The sequence below is a fragment of the Anastrepha ludens genome, chromosome 3, assembly GCF_028408465.1.
Source record: "Anastrepha ludens isolate Willacy chromosome 3, idAnaLude1.1, whole genome shotgun sequence".
Lineage (NCBI taxonomy): Eukaryota > Metazoa > Arthropoda > Insecta > Diptera > Tephritidae > Anastrepha > Anastrepha ludens.
In genome coordinates this window covers 88,421,670-88,441,707 of record NC_071499.1, presented here as the reverse complement: position 1 = coordinate 88,441,707, position 20,038 = coordinate 88,421,670, and the positions used below count along the sequence as shown (strand labels likewise).

Here is a 20,038-nt window from a genome sequence, read left to right as displayed (position 1 = left end):
GTTCAACGTCTCTTGGCTTCAATTCATACGGCACCCAATGGCCTACCTTTCGGATCATTCCCATGGCTTTTAAACGTTTGGAAATGGTTGATTGATCAACTCCCAAAGTTTTTGCAACCTCTTCTTGCGTTTGAGCCGGATCTTGATCGAGCAATTCCTCCAATTCGGTATCCATGAACTTTGGCGGCGCACCCTCGCGTTCTTCGTCTTCCAAGCCAAAATCACCACTTTTAAAGCGTGCAAACCACTTCTGGCACGTTCGCTCAGATAGAGCATGCTCACCATAAACTTCCACCAAGATACGATGACTTTCGGCTGCTTTTTTCTTCATATTAAAATAATGAAGAAGAATTCCCCGCAAAAACACATTATTTGGCACGAAATTCGACATTTTCAAGTGTGGTAAAAATATTGTTGTTTACGCTTCAAATAAAAAACTTATACTGACGTTTGTGCCTTACGACAGTAGCTCTCCAATGAATGTTTGGAAATGTGGATCGATGGAATAATAATCAAGTTACGCCATCTGTTGTAAAACCGCACGAACTTATTCATAGTTCCTGTTTGTACCCTGTGTGCGCTCTTCCTGATAAACTGGAAGTGTTACCTGTTATTAAATAGAAAGTTTTGGTATTCCAAAACACGCAACCATATGAAGAGATACTTAGACCCGATATTAGATCTATTTCGGTTGCGCAATCTGTTTGCAAATATAGATACTTATTTAGTTGATTTTATTTCCAGTACTTTTCTTAAATCTCCCTACTCAAAAAAGTCTAGATAGATATGAATTGTTTGTAAATGTATGGAATGTCATTCTAGCCATAACGAGATAAAGTACTTCTTACGTCTCCTCGAGGTGGCAGCGCATTGAAAAACTTCTGCTCCCCGCTTTTAGAATTCTAATACAAAACCAACGAGATCTTCGGTCGTATGCGAACATTGTAGCGATGGATTCTAAGCCAGCAACAACCACTTAGTTAGAATAGCTGTAAGATCTCTTAATTTATTCTTAAAGAACTTACACGATATTTGAGCCTTTTCGTTCGGTAACCTCTTAGCAGGTTATTTGAGTGGTACTGACATATGGCTGGTTTTAATACTTCTTCTTTTCCTCTCAGACACGCAGAAGTTGTTAATCTGTTAGAGCTTGGTAAGTTGAGATAGAAAATTTGATGGGTTTTCTATGCTCGTGAGGAGCAATAATTTTACGAACTTTAAACTATTCAAAAAATATACTGAACAGAGATATAAAATCTCTAAAACAGCTACTCATAAAATTTTACATATCTGTTATGAGATGCCCTCCGTCATTTTTGAGGGAAAACGCTCATTAGTGAGACGTTTAATTTTATGCCCAAATTCTCATTCATTCTTTTCATTCAATTACTCAACTTTCTAATACTGACATATTTTTGTGTTAGAAATCGAACGTGGCATAGCATTATGCAATAAGGTAGAATCAAGAGAGCCCAGGCTGATGAGTTAATGCATTATTTCTAATGGAGTTGCGCTTAATACAATATTCTCTTCGCCTGTAAGTAAGCAGCGATTCGTATTTTTTGCTTTTCAACACGTTCGCCTAGTAATTAGAACATAACTGCAGAGCTAACTAGCTTATGACATACGCGAACTAGTAAAACCGCTCTAGTATTGAAATATTTTCATCTTTCGATTATTTTGCGAGCGATGCGGTTAGTATTTAGTTTGAACAAATATATTTTTATGCTACTATTGATTTTATTGAAAAGCTGCAAACAATTCAAGACCTGTATTAAATTTGGACCAATAAATATTTTAAGAATTGTCGCTGAAATAAAAATCTCTTACACTGCAATACGCTGCATTTATTTTTAGCTCTCGATCGTCAAGTTGCAGAGAGCATAATAGTAAAAAATATTTATACTTAGGTATATCTTTTACTCATATTGAAATTTTATTTGATTTCATTCAACATATATATGAGGAGATCGGTTCGCGTATGTTACTAAAACTTAATTGTAGTGAATCGGGTTTATAGTTTTTCTAGAAAACGCAAAGATTTGTTCAAAACGATCTAAAAAAACTCGCACATAATTATATCTTATGAACATATGAACACCAATATGGAAGATGATTAAGAAGAAACTTCTAAAATAGTTTTTGCTCACAAATATTCGTTTTTAATTATGAGAAAGACGTTTTTCGAAATTTGTATCCTTCTTCAAGATTTTTATGATATTTCTGCGAGGAATTAGTAAACCAGCACGATTATTTTAACTAAAACCTGCCCAAAGTTATGTTTATAAAGTTTCTTCTCAATAGAATGAAATATGTGCTTTGGTACTTAATACTCAACTTGTATCCACACTCAGGATGTCATTTCTCACAAGTAAAAGATAATTGTGTGCACAAAAGTTTTCTCAAGGCGAATCTATTAAAGGTGGTATAGGTAAATCAGCTGATTGTTTTTTTCTTTTCGCCGTGTCCATGTGGCTGTCACCCCAGAATCAAACAAGGCGAATTAATTTGTTGTTTTCTACTTTTCCAATACTTTGACGTGACAATCAAATCGCACCCTAAACACAAAAGGGTCACAACTCAAAATATCCCTTCTGCTCAAATATGAACGAGACGTTATCAATAAAACGGTCCGCGGATGACATATGGCAAAAATAAATTTTTTGTTTTTTGGTAAGACTGTTATAAGCTTACATGGCAAATTTCAGCGTGATATGTTACATAGTTTGTTTTCTGTGCTACTGTAAACAAGTCCAGCTCGAGTGTGGAAAATTTTGAGTTGTGACCCTTTTGTATTTAGGGTGCGAAATGTACACCACCTTTAAGGAGTGGGCCATGGGTTTTCTAATTTTATTTTATGAAAATTTTTGAAGGACACTAAATGTCACTGAATAAAAATGTCTAAAGATATTTTTCATTCCATATGTTTTAATTGAGAGCAAAAAGGGCTTCTAATTTTCTTTCATATTTTTGACGAAAATTATTTGAAGGATATTAAAAAGAAAAACTGTAAAGGACATTGCTTACATGATATGAAAGGAGTTAATGTGAACTCTGAGTTAGTTTTTCTCATATTTCTTATGAATATTTTTTCAAGGGCAATGAAGGATTAAATTTGCAATGGACATTTTTCATATATTTTAAAGTAGATAATTATGAGAAAAAAAAACATTTTAAAATTTCCTTCATATTCTTCTTTTACTTCGCTAAAAATGCTTACCACATAACTACAATTGAGTTTCCGTATCGCACACGAGTCCATTTTCTCATGTGTGAGAAAAACTATCGGAAGAAGTAACGGATACTAAAAATTTATATGCGAATATTTAAAATTTGAATAATCAAAAATGCCACATTTTAGGAATAAAATTCGATAAAATTCGAGTTTTGAACTCTTTAACATGGAAATTGAAAATTTATTTGTATCTACTGTAACCACTTGTGAATAATAAAATAGTGATAGGTAATAGGTACTTTTTTATTTGCAGTCAAGCAACATATTTTAATTTAATTTACGAGAATTTTAAGTCATTTCAAAATTGTATTAATTATTTTTTCCGCTTTGGCTTTTAGTATGTGTCGATAGTTATGCCAATTCATTACTTTGATTTGTGAATTCTTGCAATTATTAATCTACTAACTGGCGCACTCTTATTATTTTATGATTTAAAATTTTATTTTATTTTTTTTGTAATTAACTAACAGCATTTTTTATATGCAATATTATACTTAGTAAACACATGTATTTACTCGTATCTACATGCACACCTATCTACATACCTACACATATAAATACCTACCACATATAATACGTACATACATACTATTGACTGGGATGAACCAAAATATCAAAATGAATGATTGATTTTAATGAAGCTCACTTTTTATTATTGTTCAAATTTTTCATACAACCACAAACCAAAAATAAAACGTACATACCTATGTACATATGTTACCACTCGACAAACCCAAAAACTGTTAATTTTGCAAATTAAATCAACATCATCGCATCACCTACAAACCAAACAATCAATCAACCAATCAAAAAAAAACTACATAATAACCAAATAAATTATGGCATTAATATTTGAACAAAACCAACTCAAAACCAACTAAACCAAATCCCTTAAATTAATGAAAAAACTATACAAATATGAAATGGGAAAAACTTTTATTCAAATTTCAAACTAAATAAAATTAAATTATTTAAAATTCAAAATGCATATTAATGCATAATTAAAACTATAATAAAATGAAATAAATGGTTCAATGGATGTGCATATGTGGCTGCTTGCGATGGGATGACGATGATGACGACAACGCCAATGATGATGGTTATGGTAATTATAATGACGCTTCACATCTTGGAATAGACGCAAAACCACTACACTCAAGTACGATCCGCCATATTCGAAAAAGCCCATCGCCAAGGGCTATGCCAGCGCCGCAGCCACTGCCGCTAATCATCACTCGGTTGAGGAGGTTTCACTGGATGGTTCCAGCAAGTTGGTGTATGCCAATCAGGCAGGCTTCAGGTAGGCAAATATTCATGCCACTTATGAGCTCTAATTAAAACAGCAGTGCAGCCCAAAATATACATACGTGACTTTGTATGTATGCATGTAAACATTTTCTCTTGCTTTTTTCGTTTTTCCATTTTTTTACATATCAGGGATAAAAGCATACATGGCCGCCGTTATACTGGCGGCGGTGACGATGATCAAGCCCATTCTGGTATGTACCAAATCTCTATGTTTTCCAACACCTCTACAATTACAACTACATTTAAACTCACACTTGAATAAATGCATTTGTCGCACAACTATTTAAATAAATATTTACTAACATTTACCTACTTATCTACCTATTTAAGCTAATACATATTTACACATATATGTAACTACATACTTGTTGACGTTCCACCTAATTGTGCTCAGCCCTGATTAGTGTTGTTAGTTGCAATAATAATAACAATAATAATACTCTTAATTAAATGAGTCATGTACTAACTACATACAAATACATCCATATGTTGTTACTTCTAATAAATACTTGTACTCGTACTTGCATACATATCTACTAAAATACTACATAACTGACAGTTAGTTAGTGCTTGTCGTGCCGTTTAAAACAAACTTAAATTTCGTCGCATTCAATGTTTTGTCAGTTTCGATTTACTTACTAAACTTTAGCCTAGTCTAGTCTATTTACTTATTGTGATTAAATGCGCTTCAAATTTTCGCTTACAGTTTTTTTTAATGCAACACAACATTGATTTTGACTTCTTCAAATGATTTAATTGATTGAAAAAGTAGCCCCACAACAAAACTCTTGGAGCGAGGAGTATTTAAAATGTATAGCGGACATTCCACTCGAAATGCAAAAAGGAAATAAATTTAAGATAAATATATAAAAATTGAAAAACATTTGGTTCAAACCTGAAAATTTCAAAATGGGCATTCCTTGGGAATTTTGCAAACTGCGGCTGGGAAGCAATTGGTATAAAGGATAATGAATTATTGTTAAATCATACATAACAGAAGCGATGGTCTATTCATATCAGTTGCTTTTTATCGACTAATCCTTTCATATCGGTTTGGATTTGATTAATTACACAGGTCAACAACGTTTTGTTCTAGGAAAGTGTAGGGTCATTTTCGAAGTAATTTTTTGCGTAGAATCCGAATCCGGGGTTTAAATTACTCTCAGATTGTTTAATTGCACGTCAGGATTTTGAGATATCCTAACCTAAAAGTGCAGAAACGCTGTTTTTGCCCATTTTTGAGGTTATGTAGCTACGCAGATTTTGCTCTTCATAAAAAAGTAAACATAGTATTTTAAAGTATAAGTCTTCCTCTTTTAAATGCCGTTGAGTTTGCTTAAATATCTTTATTTTTCGCTGAGATATCGCATTTTGAAGTTTCCATGTTTGTGAATTTTTCGATATTCGAAAATCCATTGAGATAACATGAGACGTGATACGGTCGATTACATAGTCGCACACAAAACATAAAAAAAAAAATTCAAAATGCGAAAGTAGACGTGCTTTTTTATGAAGAGCAAAATCTTCGTAGCTACATAACCTCAAAAATGGGCAAAAACAGCTTTTTTTGCACTTTTAGGTTAGGATATAAACCCCGGATTCGAATTCTACGCAAAAAATTACTTCGGAAATGACACTACACTTTTATAGAACATTCCGAACCCATTTTTTTGCAGACCTGTGTTATGTATCGATTTATGGCTTTTATTATCGATTATTTTAAAACTGGTTTTATTATTGGACATCTATTTGTGTTAACTTATTTTTTTATCATCGACGAATATTTTAATGTGTATTTATAAATTTATTGGTTTTTATCGTCTAATCGTTATTTCTAATCTTATTCATTGTCATTCGATTGTATTTTTTATCGATTGTTTTTATTATCGAAATTTTAAAACTGGCTTGATTATTAGACATCAATTTGTGTTAACTTAATTGTTTACCGTCGACTAACATTTTAATGTCTATTTCTGAATAGATTTTAAATTTCCCTCGATTTATTTTTTTCATTTTCGGCTACATTTTCAATATTTATTTTTAGTGCATAAAGAAACTTCATTACTTCATGGTTATTAATTCCGATTTACTTCTCCATTTGAATTGATTTATGGTTTTATAAGGATTTCCATTAATTCGTTTTTTTATGCAAATTTTATCATCCCTCATCTTTTTTTTTTTTATTGCTTTTTATTATCGGTTATTTTTTAATTGTTATTGTCTATAATACTCGTATCAATATCTTAATTGATTAAAGATTTTAAGCAGTTTCTTGTTTTGGATGTCGCTATTTTTAATATGAGTTTTATTATTCCTTATTAAGAAAAAAGCCTTCATGCATTTATTGTTTTAGTTCCCGACAAATTTTTGAGATTCTGTTTTCAATTCATAAAAAAATTACACTTATTCGCTGTTTTTAATGTCGATTTCTTAATTAGAGTTTTATTATCCTTTGTACGCTTTTTTTTATTTATTGTTTTTTATTATAGATTATCGATTATTTTTTATTATCTATTATTCAGTTGTCCATAATATTTAATATAATGATTGATTAGATATTTTTATTAATTTATTGTGTTTATTGTCGGAATTTTTAATATGAGTTTTATTATGCGTTATTCATTTGTATTGTTTCTTTTATTTTTTGTTTTTGTTCTCGACTATTTTGTAATATCTCATTTTTAATCGTTAGTAATTTTCATCGACTTGTATGCATTTTTATCGATACATTTTTCTAATATCTATTGCCTAGTTAATTAAAAACTTTCACCGATTTATTGTTTTAATTACAGTTTCATTTTTTACTATCTATGTATTTTCAATTCATAAAAAAATTCCATTTATCCGTTGATAATAATCTCGATTTTTAATAAGAATTTTAAAATGCCTTCTCCTTTTTTATGGATTAATTGTTTTTTAGTATCGACTATTTTTTAATATATTTTTTATTCATTAAAGATTTGCATCAATTTTCATTTTTTTCTATCGATGACCTTGATTAATATCTATTCTTCAGTTAACTAAAAATGTTCAACAGTTTATTGTTTCTAATTTCGATTTCGTGACAGGGATTTTTAATCGATAATTTTTTGCCCGAAAATCGCTTATCTAAGAAAATAATCGATTTTCGGTTCTTATTTTTTGTTAATTATCGATTGGTTTTACTACTCGATTATACACTTTTAAATTTGTATTTTTTATTATCGATGTGTTGTTTTCATTTTCGACTAACTTTTTTAATTACGTGCCCAGAAATCAAACACTTTCCATACCATAGCCGTAAAGCTGCCCTTAAGTATCTTATAAAATGGCAGAGTTATAATGTTTTTAATTTTGTGTATGTAATAAATTTTGATGTCAAAACTTCAAGGTACTTCATATTGATTTTACAAATAATACCTTCTCAACTTTTTAATATAAAAATGTATCGCTGAATGGTGTGCTTACATCCCATTTTTATTACAAGAGCTGGCCTCTTGTTTTATAAATCAAAAGTGGTGACAGTTAACCCAGAATTTCAGTATAAATTCCACAGAACACATGTTTAAAAGCATTATCAATCATCATCCAAAATACTAAAATCATCGGCGGTCACGCCTTCAATAATTTCAAAGCTCAACTCAAAGCTGTTAGTCAGAAAAAAACTTTTCTGCTACTTATCTCAAATTTAAATGCTTTTATGTCCAAAATGTCCAAATGAAGATAACATTTTTAATAACTAAATAAATAGAAAAACAATTTTTGAGAAATAGGAAGTGGAATGTCCCGGCATGCTATACAATTTCCTTGGTATTGGCGCTGGATTAAGCTCTCCGCAGGTTGAAAAAAAATTTGGCAATCTCGTTTTATGATCAACATAAAGCACATGCAGAAATATCTAATCTGCACAGATTGAATTCAGTCAGTCTTCTGTCTTGCTTCGCGCACTCTAACGAACGTCAGCACAATCACTTCTGTACTCTCAGCACTTTCAGCTGCACGCACTTGCACCCAGTTGCACCAGCAATTTAGAAATAAAAGTCAGAATCTATAAAATACTATATTATACCTGATTTTCTCTTCCCCGCCATTGTGTTACACCATCGCATCGTGCAACAAATGAATCGAACGACAATAATCAACACGCATCGCCCAACAACAACAACGCCAACAGAGAAGGGCATACTGAAGAAGCACAGCTATGGGCTTGTGCATAGTGAACAGTTGAAGGACAAATGGGGTGACGATGTACAGTCCGACAATCTCGAGCTTATTACACAACAGGACGGTGCACTCGGCGCCTCCACCAGCGGTGGTGCAGCGGTCTCCGAAGTAGAGCGCACACTCAAGTCCCTCAACGGCTATCACGAAGACATCCTGGAGGCGTTACGTAATGCGGCCTCACATCGTGGCACCGCCACCGGCAATACGCCAGTCGGTAGCGGCAGCCTCAGCGAAGAAATGCTACGCAAAACGCTGCAAGATTGCCAAAGTGCACAACTTGGCTATAGCGTGGAACCGTATAAGCGCTCTAGCGGTTCCAAGTCAAGTTCACGCGAAAATATCTGCGATCCAGCGCAAGCGCACATGCTCATCGAAAGTGCGGGCATTGGTGGGCATGCCGGTGCCGTATTGCATCATCATCGATCACAGCATCAGTTGCATCAGCCGCCACCAACTCTACAACAGCAACAACCGCCGCTGGACGATGATGATGCACCCTCAACTGGGCCATTACGTATACGCAATTTAGAAGATCTGATACGACAATTGGAGCATCATTCGTCGCGTCACATGAGTCCTAGCGGTTCCGAGGACATTCGAATGTCCGAAACGGAAGCCGATCGCCATTATAGATTAGATAGTTCCGCCGCTTGTAGTGAATCCTCGCAAGGGTTAGTAACGTTTTGCAAATACAATGCGTTTAACAATTTCGATTTCGTTTATGTTTTTTGCTGATTTTTGCCGATTCTTAATGAGCGTTTATGAATAATGTTTTTACATATTACTTTCATTTAAACAATTAATACGAGTTTTCAGTAATACAATACATAATACATACATATGTATATGCTGTATTTATTTAATATTTAAATTTTTTAATTTATTGTGAATTTTGTATGTTGGGGCTGTAGGTGCCTATTTTTGGATAGAACAAAGCTTCCATAAAAAAATTTAGTTGATATTCGTTATTAGGTGATCATAAATAGTTTACACGTACTCGTGCATATATGTATGTGTGTATGTATGAATGTATGTAAGTGAGATGCTGCAACCCGCTTTAACTGATGCCACATAAATAAAATTGTATTCCTATACTTACCACTGATATTACAAACATAATCGTGACTTCCAGTAGTAGAAAAATAAAAAACAAAAACAAACAACCAAAAATCCAAAAAACCAAAAAACTAAAAAACAATAACAACAAAATACATGATAAACACATTGCACTTAAACTAAGTATTTGGAACTCTTAATATTCTTTCAGGATTTAGACTGGAATATCTGGTGTGATAAAGGTTGGTTCCCATTTGGTACTATTACATACACATTCGCACCAATAGATTTGTACTCGTTGAGAGAGTGTTCGTCGCATAAGAAGATATACATATATATACAAATAAATAGTTACTTCCAATAGCTTAAAGTAGTAAAGAGTTTTTTTCTATATTGAAAAATAGGCACCTATAATCACCCTCAGCCACAATTTGTTGCAATGAAAATCGCACTCAATTAAAATAAACCAGATTTTTGTACATATTTTAAAGCATATCTTATGGCTCAGTTAGTTTTCACAAATCTGCTATTTTCGTAATGGATTTTAATTACTTTGGTTTGGTTTTCGAGTGAAATCGAGCTCATTTTAATAGGTCTATTTATAAGTTCGTGCGGTTTTACAACAGATGGCGTAACTTGATTATTATTCCATCGATCCACATTTCCAAACATTCATTGGAGAGCTACTGTCGTAAGGCACAAACGTCAGTATAAGTTTTTTATTTGAAGCGTTAACAACAATATTTTTACCACACTTGAAAATGTCGAATTTAGTGCCAAATAATGTGTTTTTGCGGGGAATTCTTCTTCATTATTTTAATATGAAGAAAAAAGCAGCCGAAAGTCATCGTATCTTGGTGGCAGTTTATGGTGAGCATGCTCTATCTGAGCGAACGTGCCAGAAGTGGTTTGCACGCTTTAAAAGTGGTGATTTTGGCTTGGAAGACGAAGAACGCGAGGGTGCGCCGCCAAAGTTCATGGATACCGAATTGGAGGAATTGCTCGATCAAGATCCGGCTCAAACGCAAGAAGAGGTTGCAAAAACTTTGGGAGTTGATCAATCAACCATTTCCAAACGTTTAAAAGCCATGGGAATGATCCGAAAGGTAGGCCATTGGGTGCCGTATGAATTGAAGCCAAGAGACGTTGAACGCCGTTTTATGGCATGCGAACAACTGCTTCAACGGCACAAAAGAAAGGGTTTTTTGCATCGAATTGTGACTGGCGATGAAAAGTGGGTCCATTACGACAATCCAAAACGTCGGGCAACGTATGGATACCCTGGCCATGCTTCAACATCGACGTCGGCGCAGAATATTCATGGCCTGAAGGTTATGCTGTGTATCTGGTGGGACCAGCTGGGTGTTGTGTATTATGAGCTACTGAAACCGAATGAAACGATTACGGGGGATGTCTACCGACGACAATTGATGCGTTTGAGCCGAGCACTGCGAGAAAAACGGCCGCAATACGCCGATAGACACGACAAAGTTATTTTGCAACATGACAATGCTCGGCCACATGTTGCACAAGTGGTCAAAACATACTTAGAAACGCTCAAATGGGATGTCCTACCCCACCCGCTGTATAGTCCAGACCTTGCGCCATCCGATTACTATCTCTTCCGATCGATGCAACATGGCCTGGCTGACCAGCACTTCCGTAATTACGATGAAGTCAAAAAATGGATCGATTCGTGGATTGCGGCAAAACCGACCGAATTTTTCACAAAGGGAATCCGTGAATTGCCAGAAAGATGGGAAAAAGTAGTAGTAAGCGATGGACAATATTTTGAATATTAAATTTGTAACCATTTTACGTCAATAAAGTTTCAAATTTCGAAAAAAAACCGCACGAACTTATTCATAGTCCTATTAATAAATTGTATTTTTTTTTTTTTTTTTATATTTAGTGTCCGTCAGCTGTAAAAAAACGGCTACGAAAACAGAAAAATGTTTGAAAGGCTCATAATAATACAGCTCGGCCAGTTGCCTATAACTTTTGTGAAAGTCGTTAAAATTCAGATATTTATCAAAAAATTCGAGATAATTCAAATATGTTTGCTCCGTTAACACATTACAAGAATATTGGAATATCGTGGATGCTTGTGTGCAAAAATATATTTACCTAAATCAACAATAGATAGCTATTCACTAGCTTTTCCCATATTTCGAAAACTCCAATCCGAAAAAATCATCGTTTTCAGCCTTTCAAGAATCTATCGCTGAGACGCTGCCATTCATCGTCAATAAGAATGAGTGGTACATAGTAAATATATGTATATTATATCCTCTTACTTCTAGTTGGAGCATAGGGCGTCAACAACCCCTCTTCACTATCGAACCCGATTTTATGCAAGGACTCCAAGTTCATTGCAGCTCGCATTCATTGCAGTATCCATTGAATGGCGTCAGGTGGTTCATGGCCTGCTTACATTTCGTCCTGTGTCAAAACGGATTCCACCGCAGCGCCTGTTTGTCGGCACTTCCTTCTACGGTTTTCAGTCGCTATATCGGTAAAGAAAAAGAACATTTACATCTGGAGAATACATCAAGCAGACTATTTCAAATACCAAAGTAGGTTTTCAACACCATGCAGTAGGTTTTTTGACAACATTCAGTCGCACACTTTTATACTGAAGCATTACTTTTTCACTCATTTCAGTCGTGGAAAGTTCCACTTATACCTTTAATGTAAGTCGCTCTTTTGATCATATAACATAAACACAAGGCATCATCTTCAAGCAATGAGTACGTGGTTTTGGTATAAGATCTGAGTCGTGCTCGCGGTAATGAGTTTTCCTTTGCTTGGGGTAATCGTACTGGACACAACAGGTGGCTCAGAATTATTCCTCTATCGAAAGATTCATAGCTTTTGCTACTGGCATCGTACGCCAATCATAGTTGAACATATTTAAAAAGTTCATGATGACTTGCCAAACTTAGTGAACATAAATATTAACATGGTTTGTCATTATCAGCTGAAAAAAACCGTTGTTACCGATATCGATAGTTCTCAAGCAGTTTAAAATTCACCCAATACTTTATGCTGCTCCTGGCAAAAATTGTAAAACTCAACGAAAAGCTCTACTACTTCGTTTCATATCGTATGGCATTAATTTTCTGGCTTTTGAACTATTATCAATTCCATAAGTGAGTATGCTTCTTCAAGTATTTTTTGCATTTGGGTCTGATATTTTTCGAATAATGCATCCACTAATAATTTTCGAATACTTTCAATGGATCAGGACGTTTATTATCATAAATGCTAAAATAAAATTTAAATGATGGTCAGATAATATTTAATCGAGTATAAGCCCAAACTTTCAAAAGAATATGATAGCTAACCGCATTCAGCAGTAGATTTCTTTTTAAATCCATGAAAAAATGCACCATTAAAAATAAACTTTTCCCTAGACTCTCTTCAAAAGTTGAAAGCAATTTATATTGTTTTCAAAAATACAACTTTTTGCACGGCATATTTGCTTCAGTTATGTTGAGTGCATAATATTTCATTCCTTTTGACCACATGCATGAAATTCTTAACAGGCTTATGGAATCATTAAATAAAAGCGCGCGTCGCTCATGTGTTATAATCATGCTCACTGCTTCCCCCTTCACAGCAAGACTCTTATCATAGAGTCGCATCATGCGTTCATTTCAGTAGCCTACCTTTATGCCAACAATATCGCTTGACTAGCAAACTTGTACAGGGGGTAATCTACTTATAGGTGGTTGCTATTGGCTTTGATCAAACTTCGGAGCCCACTGAATCTTTGGCAGTAAGCAAGCATGAGTACTTTTTGGAACCTCAAACAAGGAGGCGACCTGTCCTAACAAGCTTAGATAAAGACTTTTAAAGACCGCATCGCTCAATAGTCAAATATAATATTAAAACTAAAAGGGTCATCTATACCAACATTACATAAACTCCCCATACTCTTTATTAAAAATGCTCCGGAACTTAATAGCATTATTGACAGATGCGGAACTTTTCCAAGATGAGTGAAAAACTTGGAAAATATTTATTGTAAGTGGAATGGAATGCCATTAAAAAACTGCGGATTTACAATCGTACTTTCAAAACGGTTTAAGTAATATTGGTTTCTTCAGGAACTACTAATTTTTCCGATTTTTTTTTTCTGAAATCAAACAAAACAAAACGTATTACGAGGAAGAAACACCAAATGGTAGGCAATTTTTTTCTAATAGCGGTCGCTCCTCAGCAGACAATGGCAAATCTCCTTCTATAATTGGCACGTACATTCTTTATTAGGTGTTTGGCCGAGCTCCTTCTCCCACTTTTTGTCACCGCCTTGATGTTTATCTATAAATAGAGGAGCCTACAGTTTTATGCCGCCTCTGAATGGCAGCTGGTTTTTATGAGGAGCTTCTTTTCAAGGCAGAAATACACTCGGAAGGCCGAAAAAATTACGTTTCATTTGGTTTCTCATACCCAAAATAGGTTCCGAACTCGGGTCCTAACAAATGGTAGTCACGCACAAACTATTCTACTTCGCGTTTGTATTGTAGAAATTTCAGCGGTTTTCATTGCAACGAAATGAGCTATAGATTTTTTTCATGTTTTGTTCGACACATTGTTTTTATAAATTACTATAATTTTTTCATTTAGATTATGGTTTGTCACATAACACAAATGCTCGTAAATTTTGTGAGTGTGTGTATGTGTGTATGTAATCTCATTGACATATGTATGAGCATAGTTTACCTACATATGTGTTGTATCCGTCTCTGTTGAATCGCAGCTCAAATCAGCAATTAGCACAATCACAGAAAACTGCAACAATACATCCGTCTTACAGCAGTCGTTTGCGCCCGCGCTCCGACGAGGAGTCGCGCTTCGCCTACGGAAGGTACAGACATCCACAAGCAGCTAGTAGACATCCATCGCATCAATCGCACTCACCTCATGCTTTTGGCCACCATACGCATCATTCGCACGCCCACGGTCATGCCACGCACGGTCCACACTCATCACATCACTCGTCGCATACACACTTGCACCAGGACGACGAGGGTATTTACGAGAGTGCCGACCACCACGAACGTTCGGTGGTAGAGGCACGTCTCGATCCGCGCGAAACACCCGACAGTGAGAGGTAGGTACTCGTTACATTCACTTTCGCTCACACACGCTCTCTCTCTTTCTCTGTGCCTCTTTGCCTCTATACATACATAAATATGTATATATCCCAACTCCTACATTCCTTGTAACCATATCCAAGGTAATTTTGAAGAAGCCAAACTCCAAAACTCAACATCCTAGTGTATCTACCTAAAAAAAAAATAATGAAAAACTTAGTCCAACTTATCAAAATTTAATAGAATTCCTCAACAACTATACCACCAAATCCCACTACTACCATACGTTACATCCCACCCGGTCCATCTGCATTCCAAAATCCTGAGCTAATAGCCAAACATTTAGTAGTGCTCCCACTGTCGCTTGCAAACTCAAATATCCAAATTCCAATTTGACTTAATTTCTGTATTTCATCCTTTAACCCTTGCGTACAGCCTTTGGCTTACATTATCCACCCTCTTCCAGATATCCAACGTCCTACCCTGAACTCCCAAATCCAGCCACCACAATCAGTTCTGATAAACCTATGCCCGTAATCTGAATTGAGACCCCAATTTACGCCTCCTTATTTCAGAAATACTTATGTAATTATTATTTGATTATTTACCTGAATTCGATTCGATTCGATTTGTTTTATAAATTTTCCACAATTTGAGTTAAAACTTCTCCTTTCTTAATTAACTCGTTGTACGTAACTGTAGTGGTAGTGTTGTAAACTGAAACCAAAACCGAAAAAACCTTTAAAGTAAATAAAGAATACGAATACTAATTAAAATTAATTTAAGTACTGTAAAATACACTTGAAATGTAATGAGTAACTTAAGCAATTTAACGTAAACAAATACCTAAATATATTGCATACATATATAGAATACAGTGAATATGTTGTATGACGTTGTAAGCTAACTTAGAACCCACCAATGGAATGCATTCCACACTTGAGTATAATTGTTATATAATTAATTTAGTACAGTTAGTGTTGTTCCTTTAGAGGAGCAATAGAAGTTGATTAAATGAAATGAAAAATCAAAAAAAAAAAAAAAACAACAAAGTACCCAACTAGTACCCTATAGCTATGAGTTCGTACATTCAAACATATCTGTTGTGCGCCCAAAATTTAAACAGGAACGCCTCTACTACTAAATATTTATAGAGAGATAAGTAAATGAAAAAAGCACTGAGAGACTTTTAAAAAGTAATCGGTGTGGTGGAGAAGGAATGTGAGGAAGAGGCTGTCAGCGACAATCTATTTTTCAAAGTGTTCTTGTGCTTTTGAGTACAAATGTAAGACGATTAGGGCGGGTCCATTTTTTTCCTAGCATTGGAATATGCTCCTCATGAACATCTAAGAAAAAAACCCACTACAGCATAGCTCTAAAGTTTACTTTGAGTGCTCAAGTTTTTAAAAGCAGCTATCCTTAATTAATACGAATTTGATTAAAAGATTATTATTGACCAAAGTATTCGAATTTTTTTTTTTTTCTTTGGTGCGAAGAATTTTTTTTTTTTTTCGACACATATTTTTTATTTAAAAAGGTCTGCTGGGCCGTTGAAGATTTTACGAAATTTACTCACCTTAATGTACAGTTAAGATATTGATAACTTGATATTGAAAATGAATGAAGTCAATCAATAAGCACACACAATTGCCATATAACCGTGATTTTTCAAAAAGAAAAAAAAAAGTGGTATCACAGTTCTAAATGAACAAAAACTACTTAGATTTTATACAAATAATGAACCCAATGAAATTAAAACAAAGAGAGATGCAATGCCCAATTTAGAACAAGAAGACAACTTGCTCCCCTACTGTTCACCAGATTCAATGTAAATATCATTGCGGTCTCTTAAAAACTGCGTCCAAATTTTCTGTGTTAAGACTAAATTTCCGTGCTTCAGTTAGGTGTTTGACCGAGCTCCTCCTCCTATTTGTGGCGGGCGCATTGATGTTCTACAAATGAAGGAATATACAGTTGTAAGCCGTCTCCGTTTCAAGTTTCAACGCTAAAAGAGCTAACATGGCCCCCACGTTAAACAAAAAGAGCATTCGCACTCTCACAGGCGCCCTCACGGGTCACTTCACCTGCAACAAACCCTTACATAAATTAGGCATAACTAACACCAGAACCTGCAGATTTTGCTGCGAAGATGAGGAGTCTATAGTACATCTCATTATCGAATGTCCGGGGTTGACGCATAGAAGGAAAAGGTTTTCAAACAAGTTCATGCTTACAGATGAAGACCTTCAATCACTCCCTCAGAAGGAGCTGGTACAATTCATAAGCATACTTAACAGTCAATAGACAGCATAGGGTGCACAATAGATCAATATGATCGCAGTGTTAAAGGGCCATACCTTAACCCTTTACAACCATTAACCATTAAGCCGTCTCCGAACGGCGGATAGTTTTTATAACGAGCTTTTTCGTGACAGAAATACACTCGGATGTTTGTCATTGCCTGCCGAACGGTGACCGCTATTAGAAGAAGATTTTTCTATCATATTCCTGTTCTATGCACGGGAATGCGAACCTACGCACTCCCGAATGGTAGTCACGCACCAACCCAATCGGACACGAGGGCCGCCGTGTGCAGATATGTAAAGTTTAGTCCGGACCGAGTTTAGCCTTCCCTACTTATTTTCGTATGCATTTGACGGTATTGCATCAGGAATATTGTTAATTGTGCTCACGTAGCTGCCACGACTCCACGGTAGGTGTCGCATTCCAACAGACCTTCGGTGCATAAAGTGCTCATTTTCATTCCAATTTTAAAGAAATGCCGAATGCATATGATAGTCACGGACCAAAATACATAACAGATAATGACTTTTTTCCTGATACATGTTTCATTGATTTTTATTGCTCCAAATCCGACACTTTTGCTTGTTTACAAAGCCACTTGACAAGAAATGAGCGTCATCACCGAATATAATTTTCTTCTTGACGTTGGCACACGGAAGCTTTGGCGAGCAGAGCACTGATTTTGATAATAAATTTAACATCCGTAACTTTACCAAGATGGTCATTCCATCAAAGTTTGAGCGCATCTATTGAAAACAGTTTGGTTAAAATATTTAGTCAAAATAATAATTACCTATTAGTTCATAACTACAAGGCGAGAAGAGAGAAGCATTTTCCTTTCTTTTCACTATATTGTATCAACGATAATATTACTCAATATCTTCCATCAGAAAATCTAATCCTTTCATATCTCTCTGGTTTGTTATAGTACTTTAACAACAAATGTTTAAGATAAAAAAATAAATCAGTTAAATTTCGTATGCATTCGGTTTAACTAACTGTATTCCTGAAAGAGCATTTTTCGATAATCGATAGGTAAGACTGGTCGGGCTTTTCATATGAAATTTTGCGTTCAGGTTTATCATAACTAATGAATTTGTTTGCCCAGCCGCCAGTTATGCGCATAGTTAAGCCATAGCATTCAAGAAGCATTTCTAATATCCAATATCGCCTGTTTCACGTCTTTATGTGAATTCCTATTCTAACAGGTGTTTGTGTCACATTCCACATTTCTACAAGGTCTTCTTACCTTTGGCATAAGCATTTCACTGAGTAATAACTCCAAATCTTCTACTTCGAACTTTGACATTTTTCCTTATCTCCGGTGTAAACTTTTACAGCAGCCCAGAAATCACATATTTTCAACGGCATAGTAAATTCACTGTTAACTCCTGACTCTATTTGAAGTTTCAGTAGCACGTTTTTCGAGTTGAAAAGAAGAACTGGGCTTCTCATAAATACTGAGTCTTTGGCATATTTGGACTTTGAGCAGCAACGTATTTTCGCTTTTATTTGAGAAAATTGTAGTACAGTGTAACCTCTTCAAACGAACACCTCTATTATTAGACTGCACCCTAGTGTCACATAAATACCCATGACAAAACTGAAAAATTTAAATTTTTAAAAATTTAACTCTAATTTTTAACACAAATCTCCTCATACTCAAGCGCATGAGCATATGACACATTTATGTTTTCCTTCGCAACTCATTGCACTAAAACTCCTACAACAAAGCATGTAAGTTTATCAACCAGCTGTTTTAATGCTTACAAAGGGGTGCGTTGAGGAATCGTCGGCATTTGCATGCGATAGATGGTTTTAGGAAAGACTTTTTATGCCCTTGAAGCTTTTTCATTACCTGCCGAAAGGCAACCGCTATTAGACAAAAAATCTTCTATATTTTTATGTTTTGTGTCAACAATGGGAGAGACCAACTAACTGATAGCCATTCACCACAAGCCTACTCTGCTCCCATGATCAGCCGAGATTTCTGTTTTTGTAATTCATGAATTTCATACCAATATTGCTTTAACATACATATATCTGTACATTGTCCTCTAGCTTAAGCGACATTTTCGATTGGAACACAATTTAGAGAAACAACTTGTTACTAGCATATTTGAATAAAAACAATAAACATAATAAAGGTGAAAACTACAAAAACTTGATTAGTAAACTTTTGACCCCCTACACTTATCCTTCGTCCTTAACAAAGCGCGCCAGTCGTTTCTTTCTCGTACTAGTCGGCGCTAGTTGAACATAGAAAGTGAAGCCAAGTCCTTCTCCACCTGATTTTTCGAACCCAGAGGAGGCCTTCCTCTTCCTCTGCTACCACCAACTGGTACCGCATAGAATACTTTCAGAGCCGGAGCGTTTGTATCCATTCGAACGACATGATCCAGCCAGCGTAGCCGCTCGAACTTTATTCGCTGCGCTATGTCTATGTCGGCTAATACAGCTCATTTTTCCATCGCCAACGATACTCACCGTCGCCGATGTGCAAGAGACGTCTCATCGGATGAAGTCATCGTCCAAGCTTCTGCGCCATAAGGTAGTACGCACATAATTAGAGCCTTAAAAAATATTTGTTTTGTTCGACGAGAGAGAAATTTAGTACTCAATTTACTACTTAGGCCAATGTAGCTCTTGTTGGCAATAGAGATTCTACATTTGATTTCAAGGCTGATATTGTTATCTGTGTTAATGCTGGTTCCTTAATAACGAAGTCTTTTACAACCTCGAAATCCTTCGTATCTGTTAATACTGACGTGGGTACCGATACGCGAGGGGCCGGTTTTTTGTTTGATGACAGGAGGTTCTTCGTATTGTC

The 20,038-nt window shown here is 35.2% G+C and overlaps 1 protein-coding gene across 1 annotated transcript in view; it reads left to right on the top strand.

Moving 5' to 3' along the window:
* LOC128857595 (disintegrin and metalloproteinase domain-containing protein unc-71) overlaps positions 1-20,038 on the top strand; it is a 287,365-nt gene that overhangs the window by 255,442 nt on the left and 11,885 nt on the right. The window contains exons 16-19 of the mRNA XM_054093346.1: positions 4,374-4,535; positions 4,673-4,734; positions 8,697-9,417; positions 14,625-14,921. Of these exons, the coding sequence (XP_053949321.1) occupies positions 4,374-4,535; positions 4,673-4,734; positions 8,697-9,417; positions 14,625-14,921 (1,242 nt within the window). The remainder of the gene's footprint in view (positions 1-4,373; positions 4,536-4,672; positions 4,735-8,696; positions 9,418-14,624; positions 14,922-20,038) is intronic.